Source organism: Neodiprion fabricii, chromosome 1 (genome assembly GCF_021155785.1).
Source record: "Neodiprion fabricii isolate iyNeoFabr1 chromosome 1, iyNeoFabr1.1, whole genome shotgun sequence".
Lineage (NCBI taxonomy): Eukaryota > Metazoa > Arthropoda > Insecta > Hymenoptera > Diprionidae > Neodiprion > Neodiprion fabricii.
The window spans coordinates 24,456,667-24,470,022 of NC_060239.1; the positions used below are offsets into that span (position 1 = coordinate 24,456,667).

General features: G+C 40.4%; 1 protein-coding gene across 3 annotated transcripts in view; it reads right to left on the reverse strand.

The window, feature by feature from the left end:
- Nucleotides 1-10,455, reverse strand: part of LOC124180112 — a 43,439-nt gene extending 32,984 nt beyond the window's left edge. For all 3 annotated transcript variants that reach the window (XR_006870211.1, XM_046565220.1, XM_046565209.1), the window contains exons 1-2: nt 9,424-10,455; nt 2,047-2,432 (exon numbers count right to left, since the gene is read on the reverse strand). Coding sequence is in view for 2 of the 3 variants with exons in the window: in XM_046565220.1 (XP_046421176.1) it covers nt 2,047-2,247 (201 nt within the window). In the remaining variant the exon portion in view is untranslated. The remainder of the gene's footprint in view (nt 1-2,046; nt 2,433-9,423) is intronic.
- Between the last annotated feature and the right edge of the window lie 2,901 nt (nt 10,456-13,356).

Here is a 13,356-nt window from a genome sequence, read left to right on the forward strand (position 1 = left end):
AACTAAGCTGAATCATTGCATCTTAAGGATCTGCCAAACGCACAGAAATGTGATATAACAATGGTTTGAAAGTGCGACTCAAGCCAATCATGTTGAATTTCATTGAAACGATATTTCCCTCATGTAGAAAAAATTAATAACCATAAATTTCATCTACGATAGCTCGATTATTTGTGACATTGAAGAGATTTCATTACAAAATAATTTCTCGAACGAAAAAATCGCATTGATTGACCGATTTTAATGTACTCGTGATCACTTTCATCGTGAACGAGTTCTGAATTTTTCACTGGGGAATTGGAGTATTTTTCATATATTTTCATATATATTTCAGTATATTTCAGAGTTCGAAGCAACAGTTTCGTCATTTCGCCCGCTTCTACAGTTCTGCAAGTAATTATACGGAGTGATCGAGATATTTTCCTCACGGATAAATTGGTTCCTCGATCGGTCGAAGCCGTTGGAAGGAACCGTCGTGGCATGATTGGAAGGTAACAATGCGACAGCAGCCGGCTTCTGACATTCTGCCAAGCGCCAAGAGGCTCAAGACTTACTTTCCCCGTAACTCGATGCAATTTCTGCAATTTCTGCAGTTGTTCAGAGCGGAATTTATCGAGTTATTGCTCCCGAGGTGACCCAAGGAAAACCTCCATTGATATTTCCAATATATTTCTAACTCCACCGCACAATATTGTCGAGATACCGCCACCGAGAAATGTCACCTGCCTCGCCACCACTGAACAAATCGGTAAACGTTGTTCGGAGATGGAATATTTTATGAAAATGATCGGAAGCTTCAACTACGACTATGCGGAAAGATATCCGGTGAAAAGATTTATTTTTACACGAAACTATGAGAGCATTTTTTTATTTATTTATTTTTTTTTTCATAAGTATTGAGTGAGTATTCGGAATGAGCGCAACTAAATTTGGAATTATGTAAAGAAACATGTTCATATTAACTGACAAACGATTTTATTTTTAGTGATCACTACCTTTTCTCACAGTATTCCAAACAGTTTTAACACACGACGAGGAGTCTGAATAAATCATTCTAATCGGTTGATTTGCAAATCAAATAATTTTTTCGAATATCAAAAAACCTTGACAAAAAATTTATTGGTAATGTTCGACTCGTATTTTTCAAAAATAAAAACAGGAATTCATTCGAAATATTGTACGATAGAAATCGAAGAAATAAACAAGTTATATTCAGGAGTGATTTTGGGAAATGTCTCTTTTTACCGTGACTAGAAATCTGAGTAAAAGTAAATAACGAAACAATAAAATTGGATTACTCAATGATGTAGATCCTACTAATAAATTATCCGAGATGATGCGATATTTGATTAGTTAATTCAAGCGATAGATTTTTATAGTTGGGCTGCCGCTATTTTGTAACTAAAAGTCGAAAGATATTTAAAAAAATGATGGCGTATCTGAGAATGAATGTGTCAACTATAAATAGTTGATCCTCTCCTCAAATTGCATTCGGATCAATTTAGCCGTTCGTTCGAAACCCAGAATATACATTATCAGAAATGTTACAAATTTCAAGAGTTTCGTGACACGTTTCTACCAAGTACTCGACGAATCCTAAAACTTCGTCCAAATCACTCGAGCAATTCTTTTGTAATTTAGGATACACGAAACGATTATTGAATAAGTTGAAAAATTCGTAGCAGTTTGAAAAGTTTTATGAATAGAATCGTTCTTTCGCAGTTGATAGCCAAGTTTCTCTGGGTGTGAAAGCCTTTCATAATCATGAAACGCAGAACTGAACGCGATAACTAATTATCGGTATCCAAAGTAGAGACGCGACCAGAGCAATATGGCGTCGCACTGAGTTAACAGCTGGTCGGTTTAGCTGAAATATACGACATGTCGAGGCAGAAAACTTCTTGCAAGAGTGATTCGACTTCTGTTTAGGAAGGATGAATTGATACCGAGTAAAATACACGGTGAAGAAGGACTTCTATCGTTAAATATCGAGCCCGCATTTTTCTGCTACCAGATGGCTGGCATCATTCGACATTTGGAGCTTACCTTGTTTGGATATCCGTTGTACCGCAGGAGTTTCTTGCAGCATTTTCCCCGGTTCTCGTAGTAGAACATCTGCACCATCTCTGAGTGATCCGTCGCGGCGCTGACGGTGAATGGACCCCCGTTTCCGTTGATGTTCGGATTCTGCGGGGGCGGAAGCTGCCGACGCCCAAGCGGCACGCAGGGGCACCACCCCGAGACCATCCCACGGGCCCTGAGTCGCCCCTGACCCGAGGGGCCCCCGTCCTTCGCCCCACCCTCAAAGGGACAACAGCCCCTAATCCCGTGTGTCTCGTTCTGAGGCCCGAGGCCGCCTCAGTCGAAGCCACCAAAAATGCGCCGAGAGAAGCTTGCCATTCTGAGTGTTTCCGACGATTTCGCGACTTTGCCTGGAAATAAAAAAAGGGGCTCGTTGTTACCTTTGGAATTGAAGAAAGTTGAGGATTTATCGAACGTACAGTCCAGTGAGAACCATGCCCGGCGGAGGATTACGAAGTTAAAATCGGAAAAGTGAAGCTTTGATCAATTATAGGTCGAAGTGATGTCCGTTCTCGGTATATGAAAAAATAAGATATAATGTTAATGATTAATAATTTTTGAGACATTGTAGTATGCTGCATTCGTCAAATAAGTTGCAAACATTTATTGCATATTCGATATTACATCGAATACAACTTATTTTGTTACGAGATGGAAGTTAGCGGTGATTAAGTCTGTTTAAAAATGAATAATCTAACAACGACCAAAACGTAAATTTTCACTCAGCTCTTGAATCGAGCAATAAAGGCAAGTAGCATTTAAGAAATAACTACTGCTATATTTTAAAATGTATTCATGGTATATCAAAACTCCATGCCGAGTGATTTTTTGCAGAATTTATGTAAGAACAAAAAGAATCCAACTATTTGTTGAAATTAAATATGCTTTGCAAATCTTACGCTAACAAAATGTGCTCGATAATTCAATCTGTCTCAGATAATTGATCCCAAATTTATACGGTCAGAATTTTCGACTGTCAATTTTTGCTTTTCTTTCTGTAGTAACAAGGGGATAGTTTTTTGATAAGAGTTATCGGGACTTCAATCAGTTATTGATTCTACACTTTTGTTTTCTAAAATATTTTCACATTTTAATACGCTTTCGACTGAACTATGAACCTGATTCAACATTAAGCAGTAAATTGAGAGGGAATGTGCAAAATATAATGACACGATAAAACTTGTACAAGTAAAAAATTTGAAAAAAATCACTCCAAGTGTACGAGATGTGGATTAAGTTTACGAATGGTCTAAGTTCGAGGTGACAACTATATTAATTTGATATTTCAAACAAATCGTAAGTTTCGACCATTGTGTAAACAATGCCAACATGCTGAGAATTTAAACGAAAAAAGATTTTTCACAAACCAATAAAAAGTTGCGATGTGAATTTCGCGATGCATAAAGTTTTCGGTCGCATAAAAAACCCGTGGTGCACGGGGAACAAAATTCTTCACGTTTCAAAGCTTGCGTTTCTCCAGCGTTTCCCTTCGTTCCCTTTCTTCTTCTTGTTCGTCCTTGATATCACGATTGGGCGGCAAGGCGGAAAGTTAAAATGCGAAAGAAGCGGTTAGGAGGACGACGAAGAGGGTGGCGTGGCCCGCACTCGAAAACACCCAGGAGGACTCTTTCGTCCCGTGCAGGCGTTTAAGGAGGGCGAGACTCGAGGGGGTCGCCTATTAACCGAGCTGTTATTTTACGCTAGTAAAATACCCCGGAATCGGAGGGCTTTCAGAATTTTAATGGATTTCCCTGCGCCGTCTTTTCCGACACGACGCGGCAATTTTAACCCGCGCGTCCTCCCGACGGTGGAAATTAACGAGGCTTTCCCCGGACCTGACCTAGGAGGAGGAAACGGGACCGGGACGCCTCTATCGTGTTTTCCGAGGAGATGAGACCGCCGGTGCAATGGAAGAGTCCGGAAGAAAAGTGAGCCGGAAATACCGACTGCACGGGTTCTTATCATTATTTATTTCACTAGCTCGCCTCCCTCTCATTTTACCGAACATCTCTGCGCTTTTCTCTCTTTTCTCTTTCAATTTTCTCAACTCCCCCGGCGAATTTGAAACTCCGCAGACCTGATCACCTCCTACACATTTCTCCGGATCACGGGATGCGCGATATTCCGAGCTCCAGACGTCTGATTTATAAGCTCCCGCGTTTCGATGTGAGCACGTCCTCTAAGCTTTCTTGCATTGGTTGAGAAACTATTTTTATGAAATCAATCTTTGATCTGGTCGAACTCGAGATTGACGACGATACAAATCGTCGCGTAAGGTTGCTACTCTCGATAAATTTTTGGTAAGGTTTTATCCAGAAAATTATATCTTACTTCCTTCCCATTCTACGTTCGTAAATTTCGAAAATGTATTTTTTCGTAAAAAAAAAAAATATTGATGTTCTCCGATTTCGAAACATTCGTTTATGTATTGCCTAAAAGCCAAGCTCATTCAATATTTCAGACATTTATTTCTAATGTGATATAAAACCGGACCTTCTTTGTAGTATAATCATTAATACTAACATTAATACTAATAACAACAGCTTTGCATGTTCAAAATACACGAGAATCTTGGTAAATCTTTGTAAAAATACCTTCTGATTCTTAGTACAAATTAACTCGAGAGCGTTATCTTTGCGGCTTGTTCCTTGCAATCTTTTCAGTATACTTTAGTCGACAAGTTGTGCAGAAATATCGTAAGGAGACGATTTCATACCTCTAAAATTATCAGCTGAATATCTTTGAATCAAAAGTTTATATCAAAGTGAATTCGTTATACGATTAACTGGTATTGTCCATCAAACTGTTGCTCAAGACCCTTTAATACTTAAAATTGTTTGGCGTGAAAAAAAAAATTTATATTGCCACATACGGGAATAAGTTAATTTTTTTCTTCCTTCGCCGCACGAAGTTTTCGGTGAAAGTCTGCGACATGATCGAAGGAGCAGGATTTTAAAATCTGAGGAAGCAAAATAAAAGAGTAAAGTTACGCAACTGAGCTTATGTCCTTATTCGAAAGCTGACGTATTTAGATTCCCGAACTTGGTGTAATCAATTTCGCCGAATTACATAATTACTGAAAAAACCAAATATGAAATTCATTTTCACGACACGTGAAACGGGTCGCTATTCGTATTCTAGACACAGATTAAGATATTCCCCGCAGTACAGTTTGAATGCGAAACTAACCCCCGACTGTTTGAGCCTACGCGCAATTAATTAGCCTGATCGTTCCCCGGAGGATCTGCATTTTCATCGAATTACCAGAATATATCCAAGACACAATTTGGTTTTCCCGAGAGGCGTTTGTATCCCGAGAAAAAAATATGATTCAGAAACGGCAACAAAAGGATTAAAAAACTGGCATTACACACTTCTGCAAAGAAAAATTCAGAATGCCAAAGAAAATGCGGGAAATTTCAACAATTTTAACCTTCCAACGGTGCCGTTCTTTCCAAGAAATCAACGGTCATTCAGGCGAAAAGCACATCTAACCAATATTTAAAGACCCCTGGGTGAACCACGAAAAATTTTCTGAATATAACGATATCACCGCGACCAAGGAAAAGGGAAAAAAAATTGCCGATGCATTAAAAGACTGAGAGGTCGATTCCCCGTTGGTCGTTGAGAAAAGTTATAGCTGCAGGGTCTTGGAGAGTTTCTCCAGGGCAATTCATAGCGGCCCTTCGAAGAAAGTCCTAAATTAGTAAACTTCTTTCTCGACTTTCGCCGACTCTTGGTGCTTTATTTTTATTTTTTTGTCGTTTCTATTGCTACGTTTTTTACTCTCTTTTTGCAACCTCCTGCTTCGTTTTAATTTTTTAATCCTCTTAGCAAGTTTTCTTCGGCTTGTGCATATTCGCAACTAATTTAGCTCACGTTGTCCTCGAACCGTCACCGCGTTGGCTCCCCAAGATCATCAACTTCGTATTTCACCCTCGGAGCTTCGTACCTATTTTTTTTTTTTTCTTTTTTTTTCTTCCCCACCGTGTTTTCAGCCTTCCCTATCCGAGATACTTGTCTTGTTCACCTATGGGTGAGGCGAAATCTACTCTGCAATTTGCACCGTGAAATAGAGAACACGCGGACGCCTACGGCGATAGCAACTGGTGTCCAGTCTAATCTCTTCGACCCTCACGAGTAGGAGTTACTATCGGCTGCGAACGCGTATGGACGTGTGGCGTTAACGTGTATCTACCACGTGTGGATATATACGCGGCAATTTCAATGATAACCTGGAATCCTGCAGCCGAAAAGTACAACGATGGATGAATCATTTTTATTTTAGGATGTATAAATTGTTGGGCCAAAGGTTTCAACGGTACTGCAAAAGTTAATCGAGTTCAATTTGATTGGAAAAGTTTATAAATGAACTTCTGTTTAATTAATTATACGTTGAAAGTTTAAACTGGTAAACCTTTGGCAAAAAATTTTTATACAAAAATTGCCGAAGGATTCGGTTTTATTTTTTTAGTACTATTCATCAAATGCCTTTTTTTTTTTCTTTTCGGAAACGATGAATTAGGTATCGCTAAATTTATAAAATACTCTAATTTATATGAAACGTAATTTGTAATGCGGATGAATTTTTCATCCAATTGGTAAACTGATTTTTACGACTCCGGCAAAAGCATTTTCATTTAAAGAAGACTAATTTTCTCGCAAATATATTCACAAATAAACGTTTGGTAAGAAAAAAAAGTATTACCTACGTAAAGTTACCGATCTCAATGAAATGCATGTTGTTTTTTTTTGGTTTTTTTTTTTTATAGGAACAACTGCGCTCAACGTAACGTTGAAAAAAAAACAAACAAAAAAAAATTATTATTTCCAGAATAAAGAATTCTGCATTAATCAAGCGACCTATAAGAGTTACGTTTGCAGATGTGCTGATTCGCGAAATGTATATTACAACCGGACAATGTGGCAGGTCTGCATTGCAGTCGCGGAAAAAAAGCTTGCGGGCGAGTTCGCTTCACAAATAAAGCAAATAACGCTGTTTTCTCTCTCTTCTTTTTTCTATGCAGAGAGAGAGAGAGAGAGAGAGAGAGAGAGATCTCCCCGGGAGTTTGCACCTCGAGTTTTTGCGTCCCGGAATCCCGCTTCTTCGCGCACGCATTATATAGGTACACATAAGATCCTCTTTCGACGGTGGGATCGAACCTTCGACGTCCCGCTTCGTATACAAGCTGCCCTGAGGGATGCTAGCTTTTTACGCACCCTTCTTCGCGCGCTCAGCTTTGACGTGTCAGGAATTGAGACGAGATCTTGTGACGACTTGAAAATATTCAAACAACCGCGGAGGCCAATTTGAAATAAGAGATTCGTTTTTATTCCCTCACAGAATCAAATTATTAAAGTAAACAAAAAGTTTCGGAGTATTAAATTGCAGTGGAGAGTATCGATACATCGAAATCTGCGGAAAGCATGTATTAAATTTTCAATTTTTACTGTACGGTAGTTGAATAAAAATACACTAATTTCTCAACATTTGAAAACAATTTTCTGAACTTCAGCTTATGATGAGGCTGATTTATTGACAAACGAAATAATAGCAACACTTCGGAACTATAATTCAGTTTACATAAAAATGCGCAGGATCTTTTTTAATTAGTAGATTTTCTGAGGCGTTCACGATCAACGATACGATCTTATCACAATGTCTCGAAAATACAAATGCATTTGCGAATTCCGGGAAAGAATCGAGGGATGTGATATACGATCGTCCGGTGTTATAGCCAGTGAATAGTGGAGAACGTAAAGAGCCTACGAAGTAAAGTTGACGGACGCGAAGAGAGATGCGGAAGCTGGGTGATATCGAGGAGGATCCATTACCCGGGAGAAATCACTCAAAAGTTTGATTGATTCTATCGTAAGGGAGAATTTATACGATGAAATTGGAAGACGAGCTGCAGGAATCGAAGCGAAAGCGGGCGGGTAGGAAGGAAGTCAGAGAAAATTGACTTACAGATAACAAACACACGCGATGCTAAGGTGAAGCCACTCTCCCGTAAGACAGACCAAAGTGTCAAACTCGTCGACGAATTCGCTCGGCTCTCGGTATTATAGCGGGAAAAAACGGCCTCAATTTTCACCCTAACAGCCCGAACCACCCTGCCAACTGTCAGAGAGATAAGAGAGTAGAAGCTGGAAAAGAAGAGAAAGTAACCGTCGACCGGTTGCGTGTGGGTGTATATAACGTACAACATCCTTAGATCTTGTGTGCGTGGGGAAAAGTTTTCGAAAAAAACTGTAAGGGGGGAAAAAAAAAATCCCTAAACGAACAAGAGCCGCAGACTCGCACGCGATGTTTCTTCGTCAGGTGGAACGGAAAGGATATAAAGACGCGAGAAGACCGCACAAAAAGAAGAAGGAAAAAATAATAAATAAAAAATTCAAGGAAGATCGTGAAATTAATTACACGGTTTGTTATACCTGCGCCGCGGGTCAAAGCTGTAACGAGAAATTACCGAGAAGAAAAATTGCGGCCTGGAAGTGACTCGAGGTCCGTAATATTAATATCTTCTTAAGCAACGCGTATCAACGCAAAGGGCCACGTGTCACCTCGCGCATCTATCCGCGCGTGTCAAAGTTTGTTTTCCTATTCTGCTTTGAATATTTTTCCATCATCGTTTGTTTGCTTGTCCATTTTGTTCGGTATATTATATACTATACGGTTTTTTAAACCGCCACGCGCGACTGGAAGGATCGGAATATCTGCTCCGTGTCCGCAGGCTCTCGAGGAATATAAAAGTACGAAACGACGAACCGCGAGGTTCATGAAATTTTAATGGAAATGGAAATAAGCAATGTGAAATAACGACTCACCGAATTCGGACGGAGAAAATGGCCTTGTAAATTATTCAGGTCTCGTTTATCTCTCATCTTATATTGGTATATCGGTGTTAGGATAAATGCATACGACTCTGTATCGCCGTGCTGATTGAACGAATACAATCCACCGAATGTGCTTTCGAATAAACGATTTTCCGATAGTTGTATCTGTAGGATAAATCGGCCTGCATTCGAACGATACAGATTACGGTGAATTTTCTCAAAACGCGGCTGCATTTCGGCAATCGTGAGTACATTTTCACCGATCGGCATTTGTCTCGTCTTTTACGATTAGCCGACTCCTCCTCGCTTTCCGAATTGACGATCGGTAATACGGACCCTAAATTTCATAAATGCAGGCGAATTTAACACGCGATAAATGGCCGATGGTAAATTTCCAAGAAATGAAGGAAAATTCAGCGGGACAAATTTCTGGCGGGTGTGATTCGTGATACAGAATAAAATGAACGGTTAACGAGCGAGTCAATTAGTCGGAAACGTGCTTACGTTTGGATTCTTTCCGAGTCTCTCGAGCTTCCGGGCAGATGTCGTGTTTTCTTAGAATCCGTTTATCAGGCACACCGTGTACTCGTTTTTCTCCTTTTTACTTTAGAGCCAGGTTCAAAACTGTCCAAGCATCTCTACTTTGCGTATACACGTCTTAAGAAGGGCTGGTGAATTTGTTTCAGAAGTCCATTAGGCGTTTTTTGTATGTTTACACGGTTCCCGCGTTCAAACAAACAGCCCAAAAAGAGGATCCGGGCTTGAAGAAGACAGGGAATTAGGTAGCCCCGGATGTACCGAATGAACTTGGAACCGTTACTCTTGGCTCCTCGTACCTTGATACCCCCGATGATTATTTCTTCAGTTCAACCCTCGTTCCAGCCTTTCACAAAACTCGTATCGATCTCACCCGGTATTGTATTTAACGCGAAAATTAGCTCAGTTCCTCTTCGGCGACGAAGATTCAATTTCACCCGGATCCAATTTTCCTCGATGTAAAACCGATTGCAATTAGTCGATTCCTCGGCTGAAGAAGACAGGATATTTCAAGCTTCCGGTTCAGCTGAACAGTTCCGTTTTGAAAATCGTATGTCAAACCGGCAGACTTCCGTTAGTGTCGATTCAAGGTGAAGAGCTGTCTAAGAAACACATTTTTCGTTCCTGGTCATCGGGTTCCGAAGAGTTTCCAAGCGAGCGATCAGCTCTCCTTGAGTTCCCTGATCTGTCGGCATTTATTTTTCCCGCGAAACTTTCGTCGAAGATGCAACAACATCAGACCGGATATCAGAAGTTCGAACGGTCGTTCAGCTGTGCGAAAAAGATTTCGAGAATCCTGACGAGGGATTGCCACGCTTACACGCTCGGCGGAATTAACGGCGATAACCGAACCGGGCGAAAGCTCAAAGCTCGGATTCGTTCCCCGGTCTTTTCCAAGGGCCAAACGGCGCTTTCCAGCGACTTTGATACGCGGCTACCGATACGGCGCGGAGAATTCTCTCTACTAATCTACGGGCGAAGTCGCGAGGAACGCTTCCTACGGCGGCGCGGGGCGTACTGACGTCGGAGGCCTCCGGACGACCGAATATTCGTTCGCCCCCACGAAGAGCGGCCGAGACGTGCTCGTGGATCAGTCGCGTTCCTCTCATCCTGGGGGATCCGGGCCATGTGCGCGGTGGAAACGGAGAAACCCGCGCTTGCGTTATGCTCGCATCCCCCAGCCTTGGGAATGCGCGAGGGAATCCGGCCGCTGCACTCGCCTCTCGATGAGAATTAGAAAATTCGGGAGCCAAAAACGTTTGGGACAATTTTATTTTTTTACCGAGGACGATGCGAATCGACGATTTTTTTAACGGGGAACACTTTCGTCTCGACGAGATGAAAATCGGACCGGATTTAAGCTTTTCAACAAGGGGAAAGTTTTTCAATGATTGAATATCGAGGAGGTGGCGTCGATCTGATGAGACTAGGAAAGTTATTCCTCAAGCTGACTGTAAACCTGATTCCTTGATTAATCGGAATACTTAATCCAGTTTTATTCAACTTGAAAAAAAACAAAAAATTCACAACAAAGTAGGAGAAATTGATCGTCACACCTACTTACCCGTACGAAGTAGTAAATAATTTCATACGAAATTGAAGGAAGTTTTTCAGACTTCGTGAAATTATTTTATATTACAATCGTAGAGAAGATATGATATTATAGAAACTATTGTGTGGAATAATTTGATAAAATCAATGAATTCTGATCAATTGTAAGGAAATATTTACGATGATATACTTTCGACTAGTAATCAAACTTTTCTTCTCGAGATATAGATTTTTTTTTTCGAATCAAGTATAGCTGAATTATATCGTAGAATTCAAGAATCGGAATCAAAGAATGTTCTTCGTCAACCTGTGATGTGAAGGATTCGAAAATTTAGCCATAGAAGATTCTGATAATTTAGAAATAATTTCTGACGATTTATGGAACTTCTGCTGTATTCTTATGAATCAATCTTAGTTACAGTATGTAATATAATAGTCTACTCAAACACTGTAAGAACCATGCTCAATCATCTTCGCAATAGCTTTTCCCCCACTTGAGCGGTAGAGAATTATTTACAAACCTGATAACGACGATTTTTGAAACGTTGATGATGAGAGTTCGAAGCACACGTGAAATGAAAAAAATACACTATCGAATTTGTCGGGAGAAATCGACGTACTTAATCACCAAGAAATTTGAGCTCTGTGCAATCGCATCAATGACACACCTACTCAACGCTTCGAAGTCACGAGAACTGTACGATCTGAACAAACCTCGAAGTTAAATTATGAAATCCGGGGCGTCGCGATGTCGTTAGCCGTTGTATACGAGGGGAGACGGTATCAGCGAAAAGGAAATCGCCAGGCCACCCATAGACTCTATGGAAATGCTTACCCCAGCGAATTTGAAACGGCGAAAGGAAGTTTTGACTGAGTAAAATAACAAAGGAAAGGGGCTTCGCGACGCAGGGAAACGAGTTGAGAACGTAATTGAATTTACTCTGTTGAAAAAATTGGCTTTCTTCTTTTCGTCGTTTCAAGCATCCCACTTTTGATGGCTTCAATTTTATTTCGGCCTGAAAACAGGGGGTATAAGAATATTTTTTTTGCAAGAGCAAGATTCACGCACCTATAATTTGGTATAATTTCCACAAATCAGTATTCCAGGGTTCCTGAATAACTAATTCCAAATCCCGGTCCAAGTATTCAAATCTGAATCAACACCTCGAGTGTAGCAGCTGGCCTACAGACTGCAAACAATGCTTGTATTCCAAGGGAAGATGCATACTTAATTCCCAGAGTCAAGGATCGTCTATGCTCTCGGTATTTATTCATTCAATCGAACGTAATGAGTATAAAGCATTCGTTCACGGAGAGTTTCGTACGTTGCACAACGAGGAATGCTGCACGTACATTTTCTACATCAGCAACGCGTTAGTTTGTATACCGAACGGCACTCTTAAGCCACTTCCTCCAATTGTGACTATTACGCTCGTCACGCAGTCCGGACATCTGACGCATGTCGATTTCATCGTCGACGAGTAAGGACGTACTCACTCTTCCGTCGCAGTCGCCTAATATGACGAACTATTTTTTTTCTTCTTTGTTTTGACACGTAATGGCTGAAAAATATCGGTGACTGAACTCGGAATCAATTCGACACGGTGGTAAAACATCGAGTATTGAAAATTATGACCGGGCACTGACAAGTTGCGTTTTTCCCCATGAAACGATGCCATGGTGGATCGGTTCCTACAGACTGAGTGAAATGTCACATACTTGGACTTGGTCGGTAATAGTATCACTGTGAAAAATTTCATTTGTTACAGTAACTGGAAAAATTCATTAAAACAGGTATCGTTAAAAAAAACTGTTTGAATATTGTTGGAATTACGAAAAACGAGGTACGCGTCACCATTTTGCGCTATTGTCGATCCTTTTTTGGCAATTGCAACGCAAACTTAGTTTGTGAGGTTTCTCTACTTTTTTAGTTAAACAAGGCTTTAACGTCAATTTATTGTTGCACAAGCATTAAATTTTCGCAACAGTTACGAGAAAGTATAATGACAGCGATCGTAATGAGAAAGAATAGTAACGGATACTAGACTTTCCGGTAAAAGCTACAAAACTAATTTTCATTTTCTACCTAAAACTATATTTTGCGGTTGCGCTAAAAATTAAAAATAGCTAAGGACTAAAAATTTTTCTCAGTGTGGGGAGAAAAGGTATGCTACTATAATAGTAAAAATAACTGACGTTTAAAGCGATCGGTAAGAAGTGACTATCACATCCTCTCAACAGCCCCGAGAGTGGGAAGTTATGAAAAGTCCGGCGTAGTAATCCAGTAGCTGGTCCAGAAATTGAACCCCTGAGTAAGAAGCGAGTTTTCTCGTCCTCTTCCACGCGCAT